This window comes from Halictus rubicundus, chromosome 5 (assembly GCF_050948215.1).
Source record: "Halictus rubicundus isolate RS-2024b chromosome 5, iyHalRubi1_principal, whole genome shotgun sequence".
In the NCBI taxonomy this organism is placed as follows: domain Eukaryota; kingdom Metazoa; phylum Arthropoda; class Insecta; order Hymenoptera; family Halictidae; genus Halictus; species Halictus rubicundus.
In genome coordinates this window covers 18,665,512-18,678,684 of record NC_135153.1, presented here as the reverse complement: position 1 = coordinate 18,678,684, position 13,173 = coordinate 18,665,512, and the positions used below count along the sequence as shown (strand labels likewise).

Sequence of the window (13,173 nt, the reverse complement as noted above, 5' to 3'; positions counted from 1 at the left end):
GAGTGTGTGCGCGTAAATCCCCTAACCGGGGTGTTAAAATATTATTCGCTCGCTGTTAGACCGACCCCGATTAAGATTAATCTTTATTTTAGGTGTATCGACCTGTCCGAGCTGGTCTAAGCCGTTTTTTAATATTCCATATATTTCCAATGCAATTCAATCTTCACCCCCTCACTGTGAATCTCTGTCTTCTTCTAATTTTTAGTTCAGTATTAGAGGCTGTCAACATTTTATGCCTCAAATATAAATTAATCTGTGACTATCCAAGACCACAAAAATATTACAGCTATTATAAAAGCTAATTGGAAGTGGGTTATTGACCTAAGGGTTAAGGGTAGAAAAAATACCCTTCAGATAATTTTGGCCGGAAATGGCTCGTTCGATAGCACACCGAGGAAGAACCCGTTCTGCCAAGTTTCAGCCCCCTATGTCGCCTCCAAGGGTAGGTACAGGGTAAAAACAAAAAACTAGTTTTTGCCCCATTTCTCCCACGTAATCGGGTCTAAAAATTCTAAAAAAAATCTGACGTATTCAGGATATCGAACCACATATTCGAGAATTTTTTCCGATTTTTCGGTTGCAAACTCTGGTTATGAAAAATGAAAATCACGAAAAAATTCGAGAAAACACAGATTTCATATTGCATAAGAGCATCCTGTCTGGACATTAATTAAATAATAGGGTACTGTTATCAATACTGTCTCCAATTGTTTTTACATTTTCTCCTATCATCAAGGACACGCCCCTTCTAAGGTGGTGTAAGCCTGGGGAATCAGGAGGCACTGTTAAATATTTCTCGGATCGGGTTTGTCTTTTCCCATTGAACCCTTGGTGTCCCATCGCGAATCATTTCGTTCCACGCCACGTACACGATGGAAGGGTCAGCCTGGCCCCCGGAAAGCAACAGCCCGCCATAAAAGCCCGGGCAGACGTGCCCGGTCCTCGCCGTAAACTCGTTCCGATCGTGTACCAGCGGCAAACAGTTTCGACACGGCTTATTAGGCTTGCCCTGAATAATTGAGCACCGTGTTAATTAACTCGACTTCTCACCCTTCGAATTAAACACCGGGGAGAACGTGCGACGTCGCTCTCTCGCGCCCCCGTGAGAACCGGCCGATTAAACTCGCGACCGAAACCACCACCACCACCACCACCACCACCCCCTCCCCCTGTCCTCCGCCTCGCATCTTTTCCTTTCCCCCACAACCCCGCAACACCGCCCCCTTTCCTGCTGATTTCATTACGCCCCTCCACTCGTGTTTCGCAGAATTTATTGGGGTGATAATTGTTTTGCGACGATCCCCGTCGGTTTTCCGCCCGTAAAAGTCCGGGACGCGTCAATTTTAGGGGCTGCTTTTGAGGGTGCGGACAGAACAAACTGGAAACGACGACGGGTCTGCAAGACCAGCGCTGGGAATGCTGCCTGCCTTCAAAAAACATTTAAGAAAGTACTACCCCCTCGGAGGAATCGAAGAATCGTATTTTTTAATCGCCCAAAACAAACTGATCTCTCTTCATACCATTTGGTAGAAGCGCCCAAGAAAATAGTCTGTGGAAAGTTTTAAGTCGGTACTCCTACCACAAGGGTAGTTATAGGGTAAGTACGTTTTGATGAACTATCCCCCATTTCTTCCGTTCTGCTTGACAAAAAATTACGAAAAAATTCATGGACATTCTACCCGATAGCCCGCACAACTGCGATTTTTTTACGATTTTTCAATTGCAAAATTGATGTTTAAAAAACGTTTAAGAAAGTACTACCCCCTCGGAGGAATCGAAGAATCGTATTTTTTAATCGCCCAAAACAAACTGATCTCTCTTCATACCATTCGACAGAAGCGCCCAAGAAAATCCTCTGTGGAAAGTTTCAAGTCGGTACTCCTACCACAAGGGTAGTTATAGGGTGAGTTCGGTTTGATGAATTATCCCCCATTTCTTCCGTTCTGCTTGACAAAAAATTACGAAAAAATTCATGGACATTCTACCCGATAGCCCGCACAACTGCGATTTTTTTACGATTTTTCAATTGCAAAATTGATGTTTAAAAAACGTTTAAGAAAGTACTACCCCCTCGGAGGAATCGAAGAATCGTATTTTTTAATCGCCCAAAACAAACTGATCTATCTTTATACCATTCGACAGAAGCGCCCAAGAAAATCCTCTGTGGAAAGTTTCAAGTCGGTACTCCTACCACAAGGGTAGTTATAGGGTGAGTTCGGTTTGATGAACTATCCCCCATTTCTTCCGTTCTGCTTGACAAAAAATTACGAAAAAATTCATGAACATTCTACCCGATAGCCCGCACAACTGCGATTTTTTTACGATTTTTCAATTGCAAAATTGATGTTTAAAAAACGTTTAAGAAAGTACTACCCCCTCGGAGGAATCGAAGAATCGTATTTTTTAATCGCCCAAAACAAACTGATCTATCTTTATACCATTCGACAGAAGCGCCCAAGAAAATCCTCTGTGGAAAGTTTCAAGTCGGTATTCCTACCACAAGGGTAGTTATAGGGTGAGTTCGGTTTGATGAACTATCCCCCATTTCTTCCGTTCTGCTTGACAAAAAATTACGAAAAAATTCATGAACATTCTACCCGATAGCCCGCACAACTGCGATTTTTTTACGATTTTTCAATTGCAAAATTGATGTTTAAAAAACGTTTAAGAAAGTACTACCCCCTCGGAGGAATCGAAGAATCGTATTTTTTAATCGCCCAAAACAAACTGATCTCTCTTCATACCATTCGACAGAAGCGCCCAAGAAAATCCTCTGTGGAAAGTTTCAAGTCGGTACTCCTACCACAAGGGTAGTTATAGGGTGAGTTCGGTTTGATGAACTATCCCCCATTTCTTCCGTTCTGCTTGACAAAAAATTACGAAAAAATTCATGAACATTCTACCCGATAGCCCGCACAACTGCGATTTTTTTACGATTTTTCAATTGCAAAATTGATGTTTAAAAAATTGTAGAAACTTAAAATTGCTGATTTTATACTGAAGTTATCGGATGAACACATTGATATTATTAGGGTAGTTGCGTCTTATTGTGATTATTAACCTGTATTTTTTCGGATTTGTTGAATTAGGCAAACAGGTTTAAAAAAATTGTAAATCTCAGAAAATCAGGGAAAATGCATATTTTTCATGGTAGTTTTAGAGATTCATATAAATTCGTTAGTGCTGAAAGCAATGTTTTTAATTTTTAGAGATTTTTCTATAAAGAACAACCGTAGTAATTGTGAGAAAAATGTATTGGTCGCACGCACGATATGCAACGATGCATACGCTCGTGCCTCGCGATCCATGCTCGAATTAAGTTGACGAGAAAACGCGTCCCGATCTTTGACAAGTATCCACGATGACGAAGAAAAGCTTTTCCTGATCTCCAATGGAGACGAACGAAATATAGGAAGCTTTCGAGGGGGATCGTAAAACTGTCAATTCGACTCATCGAAATTCCCCTTTGACGTCTGCTCGCCGAGAACGTGAGGGGAAATTGATTCCCTCGAGTGGCGAGATTCGACTTGGAAAAAAAATATACGTCGGAAATTTTGACGACGAGTCTGCATTCCCGTAACGAACAAAAATGCAATATCAATGTTGCCGGAACCCTCCGATCCACCATTAATTACCATTAATTACCGCTGCAATACCTTGCGCGTTCGTGTGCATTCATAGAGTGCACTAGATTGTCGAATGCTGCAGCATTCAAACTGCAATAAAAATCAAATGAATGAACATTTAATCAAATAGAATCCTCAAGCATCAGTTACTGATTAATTTTAGCGATTGATTGAACTCTAACAATTATAACTTTGCGTAGAGGTCCACGGTTCAATGTTTAGGGGGTTGAAGTAACTAAAATATAATTTGTTCTGAAATACAATTTTATTTATTTTATTAAAATTTTATTTTTATTTTATTTATGTTATTTTAGAACTCTAATTATTATAATTTGCTCAGAGGTCCACGGTTCAATTTTTAGGGGGTTGAAATATAATTTGTTCTGAATTAAAATTTTATTCATCGCCTGTAAAAAAAATATGTGGTGCTTCCTAGCATTTAAATACGAGTATTAATTTTAATGATTGATCGAACTCTAACAATTATAAGTTTGTATAGAGGTCCACGGTTCAATTTTTAGGGGGTTGAAATATAATTTGTTCTGAATTAAAATTTTATTCATCGCCTGTAAAAAAAAATATGTGGTGCTTCCTTGCATTTAAATACGAGTATTAATTTTAATGATTGATCGAACTCTAACAATTATAAGTTTGTATAGGGGTCCACGGTTCAATTTTTAGGGGGTTGAAATATAATTTGTTCTGAATTAAAATTGTATTCATCGCCTGTAAAAAAAAAAGTATGCGGTGTTTCCTAGCATTGAATACGAGACAATTTTTTGAAGAAAGCCTCACAGTTTTCTGATGAATATATTTGATCAGTGATACCGAATAAAAGGGACTGGCATCCTGGAACTTTTTTGCAGCAATGCATTGATTGCTATGGCCGCTAACAAGTCAAACAAGATTAAAACGGAGCGGAAAGTAGACCAACAAAAGATCGTCTAAAACTCCTCGATCCGCTCGAGTTGCCGATCTTTTGCTCCCGGGGAGCTGAAAAACAAACGAAGCACAAATAGAACTGGTGGAAAGTTGGCGCGCATATTTTACCGAGGTGGACTTAAGGCGAAGGGAAATTATAACTTCCGTCAATATTCCAGTAAAAACCGTTCCCCCGAGGTCTTTGTCTCGCCGCGAGAGAAATCGAGACAAAGAGAGAGAGAGAGAGAGGGGGGGGGGGGGGGATAAAGGGCGGTAAAATGAAAAAAAAATGTCGAATCTTCGGACGTGCCAGGGCTAATTCGGCGCTCATCCCCCGATGGGGCCACGTCGTCCCTCATAAGTCGGTATTCAGCCGGAAAGTTTTCCCCGTGTCTCGAAGCGGAATTTCGGTGCGCGAAACTTTCCCAAAAAGCTCTTGTGCCCGGGAGCGATGAAACAAAACTGACAGCGTTCCTCTGACGAAGTTACCGGGCGACACCCCTAACAAATTCTAATCTAATCGAGGCCGATGCGCGAAGAAAACGCCCAGACTCGCCGCCCAACCCCCCGGGACGAAAACCCACCCCCCCCTTTATCCGCGGACCGTTGCGCTGGCCGGCTCCACTTTCAACCCTCCGCGCGACGAGGAACTTTAATATTAGCACTCTGCAAGTCAAACTCTCTCCACCCGGCGGAAGATTCGGAACTTCTTTCCCGTTTCAACACCCCCCAACCACCCCGCGCACACCCCCGTTCGCCCACCTTTTTGAGTGACAGGGGCGGCACTGTCGCCAATTTGCCGCCAAAACGTGGACAAAATAGCAAAATAGAGTTTACGGTTCGCCTACAGCCCCGATGACGTCGGCACAACACGGATTTTTCACTAACAAGGAACATCACCCGTCAATCAACGATTTTTATTTAACTTTGCGCGTTTACAGTTCAGACAAAAATATTGTCACATGTATTTTTATAACGAAGACTGAATGTCACCTCTTAAAAATTGAGAGAATAACTATTGCTAAACACAGGAAATATTGACACTGCATATCGGAGGAGATAGCAATTATTTTTAAGAGTTTTTCAGTGGAGATTTCATTTTAGTATTATTCGCAGAAAGTCATTAAATTCTCCGATGATCGCTGCCACGGAACCCGCGGTTCGCGACGATTCCACTGCGAACTTGATATACGTATTTATGGCGAACATAACCGGCCGAGGGCAACGAGATGATGAAGGTTAACGAAGTTCCCTCACTTTCTTTAAGTAGTTTTCTTTAGTTAATCATCGCTGACGATGTTTGCGCGAACACAAATTTTTCAAGTGTCCTGCTACACGGGACGTGGATTAAGTGGAATTTTTCTTCGCCTCTTAAGAGTTTCTTCGGATTTCTTGGGAACCGAGAACGTTAAATGAGTTTGGTAATCTTTAATCAAGTGCCCGGGGTACATTTACTCGATATTAATGATAATATATTCCTTTGAAGAGAATTCATATTCTGAGAGTGCAATTTAAAAATTGAAATTTACGCGCTCCTAGAGAAATTTCAAATAGTCGATGTTAATGGAAAATTCTTTTGCGAATAGCTGATCGTAAAAAGAATATTTTATCGTGCAGAGAATCGAAAATCCTGAGATATTTTATTTGAGAACTGATAGAAAAATAGATATTTAATTTTACATTGAATTGAAAATCTGAAGATATTTTATTTCAGAATTGACTGAAAATCCAAGGATATTTTATTTTACAGTCAATTACAAGTGTAGAAATATTTTATTTCAGAACTGACCAAAAAGAGGATATTTAATTTTACATTGAATTGAAAATCTGAAGATATTTTATTTCAGAATTGACTGAAAATCCAAGGATATTTTATTTTACAGTCAATTACAAGTCTAAAAATATTTTACTTCAGAACTGACAAAAAAGAAAATATTTAATTTTACATTGGATTGAAAATCTGAAGATATTTTATTTCAGAATTGACTGAAAATCCAAGGATATTTTATTTTACAGTCAATTATAAGTCGAAAAATATTTTACTTCAGAACTGACAAAAAAGAAGATATTTAATTTTACATTAAATTGAAAATCTGGAGATATTTTATTTCAGAATTGACTGAAAATCCAAGGATATTTTATTTTACAGTCAATTACAAGTCTAAAAATATTTTACTTCAGAACTGACAAAAAAGAAAATATTTAATTTTACATTAAATTGAAAATCTGAAGATATTTTATTTCAGAATTTACTGAAAATCCAGGGATATTTTATTTTACAGTCAATTACAAGTCGAAAAATATTTTACTTCAGAACTGACAAAAAAGAAAATATTTAATTTTGAGATAAAATTAAAAAAAAATAAAAACCAAATAATAATAATACTAATATTATATTAACATTACTAATATTATCATGATAATAATATCTTCGTACTTTTATTTAAAATCTGAGTATATTTTATTGTAAAACAAATCGAAAATCTAACTTAGAAAATGTGATTGCTTTCGCTATGAGTGTACTTCATTTTAGCAGCCATAAGTTCAGCAAGTGGTACGGTTACGTAAACACGTCGGGTTTAAAGTTCGCTGTTGCGAAACAGATGCAACAGTTCCGAACTGGTTGGGACCGGTGCCGATCGTTTCGTTGCCGTTCGAAAAATTGCAAAATTGTCTTTAACTCACGGCGTCTGCTTTTAGAGGAGTCGATCCGGAGCGTTCCCTCGCTTTGTATTTGATCTTTGCCATTCGTGACTCGGCAAGTGTAAAACCCAACGTCAGACACGTCCAGATTGATGATCTTCAGCCGACTGCCGGCGAGGTTCTTTGCAGCATGCTCGTGCTCCTGAACATTAGAAATGCCACGCTGAAATAGTTCAACTTGTCAGTCCCGAAAAAGCTGCGGAACGAAACAAACTATTCGAGACTGAAAATGTGGACATTAGAAAAAGATATTTCGGAATAACATCGTTTTACAATTCATAGTTTCAATATTTAATAACTAACTTCATACAAACTAGAATAGCTACCCTCAAAACCCTGAAAAGAAATTTTCAGAAAACAAAAACGTAATAACTTCAAGATTTATAATACAAACTAGAATTAACTTTAAGGTTAGCTACCCTCAAAACCCTGAATAGAAATTTTCAGAAAACAAAAACGTAATAACTTCAAGACTTATAATACAAACTAGAATTAACTTTAAGGTTAGCTACCCTCAAAACCCTGAAAAGAAATTTTCAGAAAACAAAAACATAATAACTTCAAGATTTATAAAATCCAAAACAATTTAATCGACACGAAAGGGATGATAAACGTCGGACAATTTTAACCCTTAACGGTCCGGAAGTATTTCAAGTTTATTTTTCATTCGAAGAGAAATCGTGGACTCGACATTTTTACATCAAGTATAGAAAGGAAAAAATATTTATATTTTATATATATTTATATTTTATTTCTTTTTATTGGACCCAGTAAGTAAAAGTGCCGTGTCGCTTATATGGCGGCATTGGTCCGTTAATAAAGATACCTTTAATAAATACCGGTGGTTTATGAGTTTTTCGGTGACACGTACCTGCGCGTTAATTTTTTTAATAGTGATTTTCGGTCGTCGCTCCTCTAGAGGTGCTTCGTTCTTCAGCCATTTGATCCTGGTTGGCGGAGGATCGCCGACCACCTCGCATCTCATATGAACCACCCCTCCAGCATCCCTTGAAATATTCGTTAGGGTTCGTGTGAATTTCAATGTGCCGCTCTTAGAACCGGATGTCGCCTCCACGTCGGTCCTGCAAATAAAAAATTCACATCATTGTAGAAAGGACAACACCGTGCGCCCTCGTTCCTAAAATTTCCTCGGTAATTGGTAAAATTAACATTAAAATATTCTGCACCTTTCGTGGGAAACAGGGGTGAAATAAAAGTTTCTTTGCTTGTTCAATAACCTTAGTTGAAAATATACTGCATAAAATGCACAGACAATAAATTATAAAATATAATCAATATTTCAAGACATCTTAGTAGAAAATATTAAATAAAAAAGTATTCAATTATTTGAATATATAAATATATATATTAATCGAATTTAAACAATATGGGTCTATGGAGACTAGTCAATGCGCTAATAATAAATAATAACAATGCTACATGCTCATAGTAGAAAATATTGTATAAAAAAGTATAAAAAGTATTCAATTAATTGAATATATATATATATAAATACATATATATTTATTAATTGAATTTAAATAATATGGGTCTATGGAGACTAGTAAACGCGCTAATAATAAATAATAACAATGCTGTAATGATCCCCCAAATGGAAAATACGTGAATGTGAAAAATTTCACCAGCAAGTACATGTAATGAATAAAATAGAGAAAAATTGTAAATGTGAAATAAGTGTTTAAATGATGATGCTATTTTTCAATGAAAAATGTAAGGAATAGCGGAAGCAAGGATACGCGTTCCCCGAACACCCGTTAGAGGATCCTCATTGAAATGTATGAGCAACATGTTGTCGCGAGAAATTGACCAAAGAACGTTCAGGACGAGGGTTCAATTTTTTATTGCCTGTCAGTTTACATGCTCCGTTTAGCATGATTACAGGCGCAGGACCGTACGACATATGAAAATTCAACGATTATTATACCTGTATCGATATTTTTACAGCGCGCGAGCAATTCCCCTCGGAGAAATGCGTTACACGACGCCCGGGAATTTTGTAACGATCCATATTACATGCTCGTACCTCCCCCCCCGGAAAATGTCCGTTAATTATATGTTCTTCTACTTGTTTATTTATCGAATAACAGCCACGATTCCTCGCAACAAAATCGAGCAAACCGAGCAATTTTTAAGATACGCGCAAATTCAACGCAATTAAATATTAATTCCTGAAAGGAATAATAATCCATAATAATTACGAGCCATTACTGAATGCTAGTTATTCGTGGAAAAATAGTTGTCTAGAAACCAATAACATCTAGTTATCAGTGTAGTTTCAAATTAGTTTGAAATCTCGTAGGACGCGGTAATAGAATTTTTTAATTTCAGTCTCCGCGATTTAGTCTTTTGCATAAATATAAATTTCCGGGTAAATTACTTGCCAGAGGGACGGATATAATTGAATCGGATCATTGGTAGAATTAATTGAATAGACGTTATGACCGATCGAATTTGCGGGTAATATAGCGGGCGCATAACAATGTCGGTGTTTGCGATAAACTATCATGGTCCAGCGATGCCCCGGAGGCCTGCGCTCCCTGCCACACATAAGATCGATAGCCAGAGTAATTTCATCCAGGCTCGCTGCTAACAATGTAACTTTAAAATGGGGATCATTAAAGGAGCCTCGCTCTTATCAGGGCCAGCCAGTGAAACTTTCGGCTGATTGACAAAGGAATTTTGATTAAGCCAATGACGACGCGGGGACATTCGGTGCGAGGATTCTCCGACGAGGGAACTTCGAATGCTCCTTCATCGATCAAGTGTCTCTTTGATCTTTTTAATCCAATATTTTTGGAAGCTAAGGTTTTATTACTTATCCTGCCCTCTTGATCGATTGACGCCGCCATTGTCCCGATATTAAAATACTCCGAGACTCGGTCGACAGTGTTCTCTGTTTGAAATTAATTAAAATACCTGATTAATCGAGATCTTTCAATTCTTGTTGTGTCCTTTTCCACAATTCATGAACACTTGAAGGTGGATTGTCATATTTTACTAGCCTTCTTTTCACAATTGACCACAAATTTTCGATTTGGTTCAAATCTGGACTTTCTGCTGACCATCACAGAAAACTTTTGATTTCCTAGCCAGGTTTTTACTATCTTTGCAGTATGCTTAGGGTCCCCGTCTTGTTGAAACACTACTTCGTCTTCAGCAAATTCAATAGAATTAACAACAGGAGGTAAATTATTTTGCAAAATATTTGAATAATACTCTTCGCGCATGATACCTTCTATCCGAACTAAGGGACCAACACCCTTACGAGTAAAACAACCCCAACACATAATTCAGCCACCCCCGAACTTCATAGTTTGTTTTATGCTACTTGCTTGATTACTATTTTCGGATGAAGTCCAGTACCAAGACCTTCCATCGGATTCAAATCTATTAATTTTTGTTTCGTCGGGCCATACAACTCTTTTCCAATCTTCTGTTGTCCACTCTTTGTATGTGTGAGCAAATATTTTTCGTAGTTTAATATTTTTGTCTGAAAGAGCTGGTTTGCGTTTCTTTTCTTTCGCTTTGAACCCGATTCTCTTTAAGGAGCGGATGGTCCACTCATTTGCATTTACTCCAACGTCTTGAGCCGCGATTTTTGGAGTTTTATGACCTTCAGACCGAAGACGATGTGCAATTTCACGCGCAGCTCTGTCAGAAACAAGTTGCGGTCTACCGTTTCTTGAAGAAGTTGACACACTACTGATTTTCTTTATTCTTGCAACCATCGTACGACTTACGCCACATTTTACTGCAATTTGCCGTAGCGAAAAACCTTGATCGCACAATGAAACGATACTGTTTCTTTTATCTGCACCAAGTGGTTTCATCTTGACTTACTCGTGTCAACTAACTTTCAAATAGGAGAAAAACTGTGTAAACACCAGCCTAAACGTGTCTTACTACAGTTGGCTATCAGTGTTTGTCGACAATTTCATTTCCCTAGCATTTGTGTACTATCCTAACGATGATACGTGCGAAACTGTAAACATTGCTTCGAATCCTTATTTTTGTAAAATATTATATATATTGTCAACCCTTTGCACTCGAGTGGTGATTCTGAAGCACCACTAGAAATTGTTGTGGCATTATTTCAAAGAAGTTACAACAAATATTACAAAATATTTGTTACATTACGAAGTTTGTATTGAATAGATTACTAAACATTTAAATATTGTATGTGGTAATCAGTTTCGTATGAATGAAATGAAAATATTGTAAGAGTTTTAGAATGAAAATAGCGCCGAGTGCAAAGGGTTAATCTTATCTAACATAAACTGTGATGTTTTGTTTGTCACATTCACCATACAATTATTATTACCTAAGCTTTATCATCCAATTGAAAAATAGGTTGTATTATCACGTTTCATGTAAAACCAGCGAAGTGTGTTTTGCTCGCCACTGTACAGGGTGTATAAAAATTACATGTCACGACCATCATAGCGTGATTCTACACCTCCGGACCGGTGGAGATCTGTGAAAAGAATGCACCGCAAAATTCATTTTGACATCGAAACTTAAGGTCAAAGTATCGAAAAATTTGAGTGATGAGTACTATACGATGCGATAAAAGAAAATTTTTTCGACACTTTGACCTTGATTTCCAAGGTCAAGGTGAATTTTGCGGTGCATTTTTTAAACAGATTTCCACCGATCTAGAGATGTAGAATCACGCTACGGTGGTCGTGACATATAATTTTTATATACCCTGTACCTCAGAAATATGTAGGAACGAATAAGGAGTAAGGAATAACTCGCCGGAGAGTTTAGATACGCGCCGCCATTTGTCGTTCGAGCCTGCTCAATTCCTGGCGCGAACGTGTCGCCGCGCCATCACGATTCGCGACATAAATCACGCAAAGTGAATTAACGTTTTCCACGGGGCGGCACGGAGGCTCGCGAGACAGGGGAAAAGAGTGAAATCTTGGCCAGTCCATTTCCAGAAAACACTCCGGTAAATAGCGCGACCCCAGCTATCGTATATCAACCCCCCCCCCCTCCGTTGATAAGAGGGAAAGTCCACGGGGCACGCATTATTTTGCCGCGAGTTTGCGACAACGGAGGGTGAGAAGAATAGGGTGCGCGGTCCCCATTAACATATTCATACTTAATATTCTAGCCGCGACCAGTCCACCGGCTACGTCCGCCCCCGTCCGATTTATATTGGCCGAATATACACGATTACTCCCTGGCCCTCGAGTGCAAAACCGGAAGTCGCAATTGACTGCAACTTCCACGAGCAGTTTCCTGTCGATTCGTCGCCGACTACTTTCTCCTACTTCTCCTTCGTCGGAACTATCACCTACTCCGCAACCTATTTAATTTATTTTCAAACAGATCAAATTATTGCAACTGGACTTCCGTTAAAAATCGCATTACAGCACGACTTACTTATTACACCGGATTATACAAAGCTCTCCTCTACAATTTTTGTCTAGCTTCATTAACAACCGATTTATAACTCGATCCAGTTACAGGATTCACTCCGTACAAGTTCGGATAATCGAGGTTCCACTATATCGTGTATTAAACGGGCAAATGAGACCCTAATTGGGTCGTGTTTGGTCTCATTTTAACCGGAAAAGTGTAACGAGCATGTCGGCAAGTGTTCCATAGAAAAATTGTCAAAGTCAAAAAAGTCGTAGCCGAATTAGCGTTTCCATTTTCACGTTGTCTGAACGTTCGACTTCGAAAGCATCGATCGCATCTCGCAGAACGAATGGACGTTTCGTGCGACCAATAACGACGCGAAGAGCGTCCGATGAAACCATAGCCGCAATATCTTTTGTAACTATTGTTGTAAAAAAATCGTCCGAGCGACGGATTCGCACAATTTCTTCCCCGTGGCTCGAGCCTCGCGAGACAATGGCCGCTATCAGCCTGCGTCGTAATTTCGCGAACC

At 38.8% G+C, this 13,173-nt stretch overlaps 1 protein-coding gene across 1 annotated transcript in view; it reads right to left on the bottom strand.

The window, feature by feature from the left end:
• LOC143354700 (inactive tyrosine-protein kinase transmembrane receptor ROR1-like) overlaps positions 1-13,173 on the bottom strand; it is a 73,321-nt gene that overhangs the window by 45,717 nt on the left and 14,431 nt on the right. Inside the window, exons 3-4 of the mRNA XM_076788965.1 lie at positions 8,122-8,332; positions 7,233-7,392 (exon numbers count right to left, since the gene is read on the bottom strand). Coding sequence (XP_076645080.1) covers positions 7,233-7,392; positions 8,122-8,332 — 371 coding nt within the window. The remainder of the gene's footprint in view (positions 1-7,232; positions 7,393-8,121; positions 8,333-13,173) is intronic.